At 50.1% G+C, this 12,571-nt stretch overlaps 1 protein-coding gene across 1 annotated transcript in view; it reads left to right on the top strand.

The window, feature by feature from the left end:
• AGRN (agrin) overlaps positions 1-12,571 on the top strand; it is a 128,294-nt gene that overhangs the window by 80,606 nt on the left and 35,117 nt on the right. Inside the window, 5 exon segments of the mRNA XM_083375644.1 lie at positions 983-1,207; positions 2,331-2,555; positions 3,265-3,471; positions 8,926-9,147; positions 12,448-12,571. The exon segment at positions 12,448-12,571 is cut by the window's right edge and continues 71 nt beyond it. Coding sequence (XP_083231770.1) covers positions 983-1,207; positions 2,331-2,555; positions 3,265-3,471; positions 8,926-9,147; positions 12,448-12,571 — 1,003 coding nt within the window.

Below are 12,571 nucleotides of genomic sequence, written 5' to 3'. Positions count from 1 at the left end.
AACGCCCCTGTCTGCTTTTTTCCCAAGTAAATTAACTTGACCTTTCTCCCCCCCCCTCCTCTCTCTCTCTCTGATGGAGAAGTTCCTGCTTTTAGCGATAAATCTCGGCTTTCTGGACTTGCTGCAGAGATCTCAGCAGAGAAAGGAGAGAGAGAGAGAGAGAGAGAAAGAAGAGAGAGAGAGAGAGAGAGGTGTCATCCTGATTTATTTAAAATAATAACAATGGGTTATGGGTGGGGGAGAAAATGCCCAATGAAGGAGGGGGTACTTAAATAAATAAAGGGCATTATAAATAAGATACTAGCCCCATCTTACAACAGCCGGCAGCCTTTCAATGTCCGTCTCTAATTACATTTTGCTTATGGGCACATTAAGGCCCTCTCCTTGTTGCCATTCCAATCTCGTTCGCCCTTGGCTTGCTGGACTCAGCGGGTAAAGCAACGCCCGGCGTTTCTGTGGAAAGGAGGCTTAATAATGCCGGGCTTTAAAAGAGTCGAGGCTTTTCACCCTGGCAAATATTTGTAGCTCGGGGTTGAACTGCGTGGCCCTCGGTGGTCTCTCAGCTCGGTGGCTTGCTTGCAGACGTTTCGTGACCCAGCAAAGTAGCATCGTCAGTGCTAAAAGGGAGTGGGGTGGGTTGGTCTCTTGTTTACGTACAAGCGGCTTGCCCTGTCAGTGTTAACGGGAGGGTAAAGCCACTTGCCACTTGCTCACAGGGCAAACCAACCAACTTGGCCTTTATATTTATTTATATATAAATAGCAAGCCCCTCCACCTTTTGGCACTGATGCTGCGGCCCAGTTTGGTAATGAAACGTCTGCAAGGAAACAAGCAAGCTTAGAAAAATCCCCCTTTTCTTGGGCTCCTTGGCAAGCGTCCTGCCGTTCCCGCCATGATCCGGAAGCTGGTTCTGCCTGCCTTTTGATCCCAGGGTTCCTGCTCACCAATCTGGCTCTTCTCTCTCCCCCCCCCCTCTTGTCAGGTTCGAAAGACCCCTGCGCGGAGGTGGTCTGCAGCTTCGGAAGCACCTGCGTACGCTCCACGGATGGGCAGTCGGCCAAGTGCATCTGCATGTCCTTTTGCAGCGGCGTTCCCGAGAGCACCGTGTGCGGCAGCGATGGCAAGGACTATCGCAGCGAGTGCCACCTGAACCGGCACGCCTGCGACAAGCAGGAGAACCTCTTCAAGAAGTTTGATGGGCCGTGTGGTAAGTCCTGCCCTGGGGTATTGGCGGTCCCTGATTTGGGTGGTTTTCCCGCAGACGTCTCGTCACCTATCCAGGTAACGTCACCAGTATACGGGGGAGAGTTGAGTCCCTCTAAGGCACCAGTGGAGCTGTTAGGGATCGTCCCCGCATTTCACATTGCCCCGGGTGCCGTAAAATCAGATTTTTACCTCCCGCTTTCTGCAAAGTCACCGAAGCTCCCAGGATTGCGGTGAACTCACAAATGAGATTTTTGTGAAATGGCTGCATTCTTCCCCCAGTGGGAACAATGAAAACTTCAGAGATTACGGCTTTTTTTTAAAAAAAAAAAGTATGTAATTGGGGCTTCCGTAAATCCCAGCTGGAGGTGTTGTGAGTCTTTGGCACCTGTAGGCATTGTGTTGTCACCCTCCGACAGTTTTTGGTGTTGGAGGAAAAAGTTTACCTTTCCGAAGCTATATATAGTTTTGTTGATTTATGAGGGGAGAAAAAGCCTCTTTCCTCCTCAAACCTCCTCTATATTCAGATGTTCTCCGCGATCACTGATTCAGGAGTGTGTGTGTGTGTGTGTGTGTATCAATATATTTATCTATATCTGTCTGTCTGTCTGTCTGTCTATCTATCTATCTATCTATCTATCTATCTATCTATCTATCTATCTATCTATCATATCTATCTTATCTATCTATCTATCATCCATCCTTCCTTCCATCCATTATCTATCTATCTATCTATCTATCTATCTATCTGTCATCCATCCTTCCTTCCATCCATTATCTATCTATCTATCTATCTATCTATCTATCTATCTATCTATCTATCTATCTATCTATCATATCTATCTATCTATCTATCTATCTATCTATCTATCTATCTATCTATCTATCTATCTATCTATCTATCTATCATATCTATCTATCTATCTATCTATCTATCTATCTATCTATCTATCTATCTATCTATCTATCTATCTATCTATCTATCTATCTATCATATCTATCTATCTATCTATCTATCTATCTATCTATCTATCTATCTATCATCTTTGTGGGGACTTCCTTTTCCTTCCTGTGAAAAGCGTGTCTGTTGTTTCTCCCAACCGTCATCCTTTGTTTTTCCTCCGCAGATCCTTGCAAAAACACCCACAACGACATGAACCGAGTTTGCCGGGTCAATCCTCGCTCGCGACGGGCCGAGCTGCTTCCCAGGCCCGAAAGTTGCCCCTTGCGAAAAGAGCCGGTGTGTGGGGATGACGGGGTGACTTACGAGAACGAATGCGCCTTGCAGAGGACGGGCGTCATCCGGGGCATCGAGATTCAGAAGTTGCGTTCAGGACCGTGCCAGGTTCAAGGTACGTTTTTACTCTTTATTTGTTTTCATTTTTTTGTCCCGCTTTTTAATTTTTTTTATTTATAAATAACTCGATAGTCCTTCCTTCTCCCGTGTTCCCTACGATAACAACCGTGTGAGGTATGTTGACCTGAGAGAGAGGGACTGGCCCAAAGTCACCCAGCTGGCTTTCATACCTGAGGTAGGACTAGAACTCACCGTCTCCTGGTGGTTGGCTCAAAGTCACCCAGCTGGCTTTCATACCTGAGGTAGGACTAGAACTCACCGTCTCCTGGTGGTTGGCTCAAAGTCACCCAGCCAGCTTTCATACCTGAGGTAGGACTAGAACTCACCGTCTCCTGGTGGTTGGCTCAAAGTCACCCAGCCGGCTTTCATACCTGAGGTAGGACTAGAACTCACCGTCTCCTGGTGGTTGGCTCAAAGTCACCCAGCCAGCTTTCATACCTGAGGTAGGACTAGAACTCACCGTCTCCTGGTGATTGGATCAGAGTCACCCAGCTAGCTTTCATGCCTAAGGCGGGACTAGAACTCACCGTCTCCTGGTGGTTGGCTCAAAGTCACCTGGCTAGCTTTCATGTCTAAGGCAGGACTAGAACTCCCAGTTTGCTGGGTTTCAGCCTAGTTCTCTCTCTCTCTCTCCCTCCCTCCCCCCCACCTGCCTTTTGGGGACCGTTGAGACTGACACCCCCTTCTCCCCTCGGTGTCTCCAGACAGATGCCGGGACGAGTGCCGTTTCAACGCCGTGTGCCTCATCCGGCGGGGCCTCGCTCGCTGCTCGTGCGAACGGGTCGCCTGCGACGGGGCCTACCAGCCTCTCTGCGGCAGGGACAGCCGGACCTACTTCAACGACTGCGAGCGCCAGAAGGCGGAGTGCCAACAGAAAGCCGCCATTCCAGTCAAGCACCATGGACCTTGTGGTAAGTGCGGCCAGACGGGCCCCAAACCCGCCCATTTCTCTGCCTCAGCCCGGTGAGTGCAGCCGAAAGAGGTAAGTCTGACCCATCCCGCTCTCTTCCTTCCTTCCTCTCAATTCTTTGTTCCCCGCACTCCTCCTGTGGCCTCCGTCCTGTTTTATCATCCTTTTTGTCCTTAACGGGGAATTTGGCGTAAGAGTGTTCAGTCCTGTCCATCTCTTCATCTCTCCCATCTCTCGCTCCTGCCTTTCCTGCCTTACCTGCTTGCCGATTCCTTTCTCCCACCAACGGCTTGGGCATCACACGCTCCCTCTGCACCATCAAGGCCGGCTTCCTTAAACACACCTTCCCGTTCTCCAAATCTTTCTCAGTTTGCAGGGGTGAAACCTTGTCCGTGTCTTTTTCTTCCTGGGCTTCAATCTGTGGAAGTCAGAAGTGGAGGCGCCCTTTCCTTAAAGGAGCTCCGAGCAGGCAGCGGGATGCAGTTTGCCCTGTTTATTTCGTGCTCCTTTCCTGTTGACTTTTTGCCCATTTACACATCAGTGACCGATACAAACATTCAGAATAAATTGCAGATTGTTGTCCTATATTGGCCTCCTTCCTCTCTCTTCCCCCCACATGGAATTTTTTAACTGCAGACTCCTGGGACCAGGAATCTGGATTTTCTTTACAGTAAGTTTTGAGGAATATCTTTGGCTCAAGGAAGTCGTCCCGTGCACAGAGAATCAATTGCTTTCCTTTTTACATGGACTCGATTCGCAACCATGTCAAAAGAAGACTCAGCAACTTCATTCTACAACGTGCCAGTGTGATTACCGTTAACCCTGGTGAGGCTGGCACACTGGGGAGGAAGGTGCCTATTCATCCTGTGGTTCGCTATACGATGCAAACCCTCAAAACGAGTTAAATCAGCAACTGAATTAAATGCACCAGTTAAACCATGCTAATACATTTTCCACCTCCTCTGAAAATTCACAAGGGAATGATAATGATATTATCTCTCTGAGGAGCATCCAGAAAGAAAAAAAAATAAAAACTCTTGTTTTTCTGGCTGGCTTAAAAAAAAAAAGGCTGCGAAAGGAAGGAGAAAATTAATCTTGCCTGTCTCGTGCTGAAGCAAAGCGGATTGCATCTCTCTCTCCCTCTCTCTCTCTCTCTCTCTCTCTCTCTCTCTCTCTCTCTCTGTGTGTGTGTGTGTGTCTCTCTCTGTCTCTCTCTGTCTCTCTCTCTCTCTCTCTCTCTCTCACACACACACACACACACACACACACACACACACCTACCTGAAAACAGCCAAACATTTGCACTGAGGCAAATACAGTAATTCTCCACTAATTTTTCCTGCCACAATACACGTCTTTTAATCTTCAAATCGGCCCGAGATTCTTCGATGGGAAACGTAAAATCATCACAGGTTTAATTTAAACGAATAGTCGTTCACCAAAGCATTTATTACAAACCAAAAGCAGCTTTTCTGTATTCTCACTTCATCCTTGCCCTATCGGCAGTTTGCAAGTACGAGTTTTGAAACACACACGCACACACACACACACACACACACCGATTTTAAACATGCCCCTTCACCAGGCAAAACGTGGTCCCTCTGCGTGGAGCTGACAAAAATTCAGTGGGAGCCGCCGCCGAGGAAAGCTGGACGCCAATTCTCTGCCAGGGGGAATTAAATCGGGGTGTGCCTGGAAACTTGGGGGAAATCAGTCCATAGCTGTGTCTGTCTCTCTCCCCCTCCCCCTCTCTTCCTCTCCTTCCTTCCTCCTTCCTCTTTCCTCTCTTTCTTCCTGTTTGTCTTGTGTCTTCTAGTGTTTTCCGTTCGGAGAAAGGAAGTGAGTCCACCCAGTTCTCCAGTTCACTCCACCAGGAAAATTCTCCTGCAAGGTTTGCTTCTTTCCTCTCCCGCACGCTCTTCGCTTCCTCTTGGCACTGCCTGTTTCCCTGCATTTTGCAGAGGGGGGGAGGGAAGGGGAACCCCATTTTCATATTGCTTGGAAAGCTTTTTTGCACCTTCCCCCTGTCCGTCCAACGGCTGGCATTTTTCTTCCCTTTCATGGGCAAGATCCCTCAGCATCTTAGGCTGCACCCTTCCCCTGAACAGGCACGATGAAGCGCTATATAAGTCTTAAGTGCTAAAAAGGTAAAGGTTCCCCTGCACATGTGTGCTAGTTGTTTCCGACTCTAGGGGCCGGTGCTCATCTCCGTTTCAAAGCCGAAGAGCTAGCGCTTGTCCGAGGACGTCTCCGTGGTCATGTGGCCGGCATGACTAGACGCCAAAGGCGCACGGAACGCTGTTCCCTTCCCACCGGAGTGGTCCCTATTTTTCTGCTTGCGTTTTTACGTGCTTTCGAACTGCTAGGTTGGCAGAAGCTGGGATGTGTAACAGGCGCTCAACTCTGCTACGTGGCACTCGGGATTCGACCCGCCAAACTGCCGACCTTCTGATCGACAAGCTCAGCGTCCTAACCCACTGAGCCACACCGCGTCCCTTAAGTGCTATTGCCATTTAAATTTGACTCCCAGCTCAGGCAGGGAATAAAACTTCCCTCAATTGGCTGGGCCGCCTTCAAACACCACAGATCTCCTCTCTCCTAGTTTTCTGCAAGTTGCTTTTTTTTTTACCCCAGTTTTAATAACAAGAGAGCCTCCAGTGGCTCAAATGGGGAAACACACACACACACACACACACACACACACACACAGACACACACAAACATTTTCCCCCCAATTGTGGTCACCTCTTGCTCAGCATCACCAGAAAGGCGGCCGAATCCATCTGCCAATGGATAAAATGTGATACCCTTTTTTTTAGATGAATTGTAGGAACCCCCTTGATGATGCAGATTTTCCTGCCTTCTCTTGTCGTCTTGACAAGCGTCAATCTGGAGATGGGGGCTGAGGGTGGCCAAGGTTCAAACTGGGTTACAATGTAGAAGGAACCCGGGTTCCCACCGACTATTGCGGAAGTTGACAGCTATACGACAGTTCTTTAAAACGTGACCTTAATGAAGAAACCCAGCCATGGCCGAGAGGTTGGTAGCCGGCCAGTTCGCTGCGAGATGTGAACAGTGTCCAGTTCCTCTTTTGCCAAATGGAGGAGAAAGGAGAATGCGTAGAAATTCAGGGTGATTGGCTACTTTGGGGCTAGATTTCTCATTTTCCTTCCTTTCTCCCCCCCCCCCGCCCACTCCTCAAGGTGGGAGAGAGGGCAGCTGTTTGGCTGTGATTAAACCTCACCCCCAAAAAGTTCCTAACCCAGGAATTGAATTGAATTTATTAAATTTATATGCCGCTCTTCTCCCTAAGGACTCACAACAATAAAAAGTTAAAAAAAAACCCATAAAATACAAAATTTTAAAAAAAGAATTAAATTTAAAGAAGAAAAGTGCACGGCTTTGCCATCTTCCTGACAGACTGGCTTTCTACCGGCAGGGAAGTGGTTAGCAGGCAGCTCTTCCAGCCGTGAAAATTTCCACGAAAATCCAGCAAGGCTTGAGATCACCCCCACACCCCCCGCCCCTCTGTCCTCTCGTCCGGTGGGCTGGGGTCTTATTTTAAGTTCACTTTTGCTTGCACGCCCCAACGGGCCATCGCATGAGACGCACCCTTTAGAAGAACGGGCGACTGCCTCCTCCTGATCACCCTGTCTCCGTGTTTCCCCCACCTTCTTTTTCCTCTCTGGTTCCCCTCTCCCCCCTCTGTGACGTGGTCCCTTGTGATGATGGAAACACCCCCCCCAGCTTGCTTTCCTCTTCCTTCCTTCCTTGGAGCAACTTGGGATTGCATTGCTCCCGGATATGTGCAGACGTTCGTTCCCGCTCCTCAATTTCTCTTTCGTCCCTCCCACCTCCTGTGTGCATGAAGGGCCCGACATCCGGAGCCGAGGGAGGAATTGAGAGAGAGAGAAAAAATCTCGTAAATAAAACAAGCCTCGGTTTCACCTGGGGCGGCTGAAAGGTTGAAAAAATTCTAAGATGCACCCGCAGTGGTACAAATCTTTTTTTTTTTTCTTCCCCTCTTTGGGCTCGGAAGCGGACTCTGCTTTTGGTGGGCTCCGAACGCGGAGAACTAAAGCTGGCTGCTCTGGCTACATCAGTACAAAGTCTCTAGTCCTTGTGAAATGCATAAGCCCGCCGCCAAGGTGGAGCAACTGCTGTTTCAGGGGATCCAGGAATAAACGTCGATGCATTACTAGGTGGTCTTGAGTTCTCCTCGTTCCTGTGCTGGAGAGGAATAACTAATATTAGTGGGGGAAAACAAAAATGCATTATTTCCTTGCACCTTGCTGAAGCCCTGGGTGTCCAGCGGAAAGAAAATTGTGTCCTTCTAGGCAAGCTGGATATAGTTTTGTCTAGTGGTTAAAGCACCCAGTTAGAAACCAGGAGACTGTGAGTTCCAGTCCCTTCTTAAGTTTGAAAGCCAGCTGGGTGACTTTGGGCCAATCAGCAGGAGACGGTGAGTTCTAGTTTCCCCTTCGGCACGAAAGCCAGCTGGGTGACTTTGGGCCAGGAGGAGGTGAGTTCTAGTCACCTTCTAGGAGGGTGGGAGGAGTATTAGGTACTTGAGTTATTTATAAAAATAATAAAGGCAGGGTAGAAATGAAAACTTTAAAAAAATAATTGGGAAATTATTCTGGAAACGTAAACCTTTCTTTATTGTTTAAGGTAAATTGGCCGTGTGGCTCGGCCGAAACTCCCATTTGGCAAAACCCGAAGTGTGCCTGCCTTGGTTTTTCCACACAGATGGGCATCCCCTATCCCCGGGGTAGGCAACCTTGGCTCTTTTATGACTCGAGGACTTCAACTCCCAGAATTCCTGAGCCAGCATGAGGGAAACTATGGCCCCCTCATGATTCGTGGACTTCAACCCCCAGAATTCCTGTGCCAGCATGGGGGAAACTTTGGCCCCCCTCATGACTCGTGGACTTCAACTCCCACAATTCCTGAGCAAGCATAGAAACCACTCCCTTGCTCCTCAGCATGGCTGGCTCGGGAATTCTGGGACTTGGAAGTCCACGAGTCGTAAAAGAGCCAAGGTTGCCTGCCCCTGCCCTACCCTCTTCGTTCCCTGCCACGGCCACATAAGCGGAAGCGGCGATGGGGAAAGGGCCGCCTCCGATGCAGGCGCCCCAGATAATGTGGAGGGATGCCTAACCGAGTAGATTTTTTTTTCTTAAGAGGAGAGCGCTGATCCCTTCTCTCCTGTGTGACCAAGGGGGAAGTTGGTCAGCAAACACCAAGGGATCCCATTGCCCTGAGATCTGCCCTGCCTGTTTGGGTAAGAGCGGTCTGCAAACACATCGATTCCGGATCATTTCGCCCCAATTGTCCAGAGAGAGGGAGGGGTGTGTGCGTGTGTGTGTGTGGGGAGGGACTCTGCCCGGCTCCAGAAGGCGTCACCCCCTTCTCTTCACCCCCCTCTACCTGCTTTCCTGCTTTCCTGATTCAGATCTTGGCAAGCCCAGCCCCTGCCTGAGCGTCGTGTGCCAGTTCGGGGCCACCTGCGTGGTGAAGAACCAGGAGCCCGTTTGCGAATGCCAGCAAGTGTGCCAGAGCATCTACGATCCAGTCTGCGGCAGCGACAACCTCACCTACAGCAACCCTTGCGAGCTGGAGGCCATGGCGTGCGCCCTCCGGAAAGAGATCCACGTCAAACACAAGGGGCCCTGCGGTGAGTGGCTACAGCTGGCCTGCAGTAGAAAAATGGAAATAGGAAAAAAAAAAAACGGACGTTCAGTTAGCCTTGGGAGCCTCCGGAAGCACACACAGACACGTACACAGCTTTGCCCTCGCTTTTTCGGAAAGAGTTTTTGGGGTTTTTTTTTTTTAGAAGGGAAACCCAGTGACGTTCCGGATTCGGTTTAGGATTCAGATAGCTGCTCCTACCGCTGGAAGCTCTGCCCTCAGGGATCCAGAGGGCGACGAGTCTGCTAATTCAGCCAGGGCAAAATTAGCAGACCCCCTTTGGCGGGTTCTTCGGCGAACCGGCCTTCCAAAGCCAGCCACCGGCTCCAATCCTGTAGACGGCCTCCGTTTTCAATAAAAAGCAGCGGTTCTTTCAGGAAGTCCCTGAAAAGGTCAAATCAATAAATGTTTGAAGATCTCTCGGTTTTCATGTCCAGTACAGTGAACAGGGGCAGATATAATCCGTCTGAACCCGAGCTCTTTGGGGGCCCTTGGTCATTTTTTTTCCAAGAACCGCTGCAAGCCAAAGATCGGCCGAGATGCAGTCGCTCTTAACCCCAATTAACAACCCATTGTGGGTCAGGCCTCTGCTGCTGGGGGCTCGATTCGAGTGTCCAATCCGGAGCACAAAGCACCGGTTTCGAATCCCCTGCTCGTCCGGCAGCAACAGCCTCCCAGCCTTCTCTAGCGCCGGTGTAAAAGCTCTGCTTAAAAAAATTATTCGGAGAGATTAAATCGAGCAATCTGAGATCGAGGTCGCCAGTCCCACCGGCTGTATTTCAACCGGAGATTGATGTGTAAGCGATTCGATCAGGAAGCCGAGTGCCAAAATCCCCTGCTGTCTTGAACCCGGTGCAAGGGGAGGTTAGGAGAGGTTATTGGGGCGGGGCGGGGTGGGGTGGGGGGGAGAGAATCCAGAGATAAGGACGATAGGTTCATTCCGGTTTCTTGTTCTTATGCCTGCTCAGAGGAGAATGTGGGGATTTCCCCAAAGAGGTGGGTTAATTTGGCATGCGGCACCCCCTTCTCCCCGCTCCTTGTGCCGAGCCCTCTTGAGGACTAGGAACCTGTTGCTTCTCTTAGGGCGCCGGGGCTGATTTCTCCGTGGCTCCCTCTGCATGTGTCCCTGTTGAAAAGGAGGCAGGGTGGATGGTTTTTGATGCTGCCTCGGGGGAAGAAATTGTGGGATGACTCTGAAGAGGGCGGAAACGCGCTTCTCTCCAGATTTGTCAAGTCAGACAATCTGGTACATCAGAATTGGGAATTTCCTCCCTCCCCAGCGAGACTTTGAGTTTAAAAAAAAACAGAAGGCCAAAAAACCAAGCGCGTATCTGCTGCAGGAGGGAAGTTAGCCATGCTTGCTTTTAGCAGGTTGCCGAAGGGTTTTAAAAACTCTGCCTAATGCTCGGCTGTGCTTTCAAATTGCTGGAATTTATTTTTTAGTGTTTTGACTCGTGATCATTTTATTGCGTTTCATACTCTGCTGTTGTTTTTATGAATTGCCTCGGGACCCAGAACTGACAGATTGAACAGGAGAGAAATGCTTTTCTCTCTCCCGTCCTGTATGGTAATTTCTAAAATCTTCCTCAGTCTGTTTCTTTCTTTCTTTCTTTCTTTCTTTCTTTCTTTCTTTCTTTCTTTCTTTCTTTCTTTCTTTCTTTCTTTCTTTCTTTCTTCCTTCCTTCCTTCCTTCCTTCTCTCTCTATCTCTCCCTCCCTCCCTCCCTTTCTATCTTTCTTTCTATCTTTCTTTCTTTTTTCCTTCCTTCCTTCCTTCCTTCCTTCCTTCCTTCCTTCCTTCCTTCCTTCCTTCTCTCTCTCTTTATCTCTCCCTTCTTCCCTCCCTCCCTTCCTTCCTTCCTTCTCTCTATCTCTCTCTCCCTTCCTCCCTCCCTCCCTCCCTTCCTTCCTTTCTTTCCTTCTCTCTCTCTCTTTATCTCTCTCTCCCTTCTTCTCTTCCCTCCCTCCCTCCCTCCCTCCCTTCCTTCCTTCCTTCCTTCCTTCCTTCCTTCCTTCCTTCCTCACCCATCTCAAACAAAACACTGATCTCTTTCTCTCTGAAGACAACAGATCGTATTTAGGCAAACCACGTAAAAGAAGGACCACTTAAAACTTGGGAAGCCAAAGCCTCCTTCTTGCTAATTTCAGCCCTTTCCACCCCCACTTAAAGCTGGGAAAAATAACGGGTGGAAATTTGGGGAGCCCCCCCCCCTCGTTTCAGAAAATAGCAGGTGAAAAAGGGAACCGGCTGCCCACTGCTCTCTGATGCCTGACAATTAAATGCGTTTCTCAAATTCTCCCAGTTGCTGACTGTGCATTTGAACCGCTTTGGATGCCGGAAAAGTCTCAGATAACTTTTGGCTTAACACCCCCCCCCACTTTCCGTTTTATCTCCTGGGGGGGGCAGAGAGCGCCTGAAAATACCAATTTGGCTTGCCATGCGCGGAAGCCGCTTGATTTCGGCCGATGAGGATGAAGATTTTGGGGGGGAAACTCAAATATTGGACCAGCCCTCCTGGCGCGGGCGGTTGAGTAGGGCCAATCCTCATTTCTCAGCGAAGCGACGCTTCCTTCTCCGAGCGTGAACTCTCGGTCGGGGTAGAGAAGCAGCCTGTGCCCCAGAGCAGAGAGGCACACACACACACAGACACACACACACACACACACACCAGGATGGTGGAACGTGGCAGCAGCTGGCAGCCCCTTGCCGACGTTAGGCAGGAAATAAATTGGCTGGCATCGTGAAGCCGGCAGAGGAAGGTGCCAGAGGGGTCATGCCTCTCGCACAAAACCTCCCACGGGGAAAGTGCCAGAGGGTGTGTGTGTGTGTGTGTCTCTGTGTGTGTCTCTGAACTAAAGTCAGCGTCGGAGACACCCTGGAGACGGTTGCTTTTCGGAATGGAAGAAAGCCTGGAGCATCTTGCGCTCGGGAAAGGGACTCTGTGGCTGCACACCCCATGTTAGCGCCCACATCTTTGCCTCCTCCCCATTGTGGGTGTGGGGGGAGGCCACCTTCTGCCCCTCCCCACCCCATCCCGGCCAGAGCCATCCTCTTAACGCGCACGACAGCAACTAACAGGAAAAGCTCTCTTTCCGTGTCTGAGCCCTCGCTAGCCGACTCTTTCTTCTCCTGCAGGCCTGTGGTTATCCATGAAACCAGCCCATCCTAAGAGAAAGGCTAGGCTAACCTCCTTTGGGGAGGGGGGAAAGGAGAGTTTAAAAGGGTTTTGTTTGAAGAAAAAAAAGGCTCATTTTCCAGATTTCTCCCCCCTCCCCCTCCTTTCCAGACCGCTGTCGGAAGTGCCAGTTCGGTGCCATCTGCGAGGCCGAGACGGGCAGGTGCGTTTGTCCCACCGAATGTGTCGCCTCCTCTCAGCTGGTGTGTGGGACCGACGGGAACACCTACGGGAG

The sequence above is a fragment of the Vipera ursinii genome (genome assembly GCF_947247035.1).
Source record: "Vipera ursinii genome assembly, chromosome: 17".
NCBI classification, from domain to species: domain Eukaryota; kingdom Metazoa; phylum Chordata; class Lepidosauria; order Squamata; family Viperidae; genus Vipera; species Vipera ursinii.
Note: the sequence above shows the minus strand (reverse complement) of the source record. Positions and strands in the feature narration are given on the sequence as shown.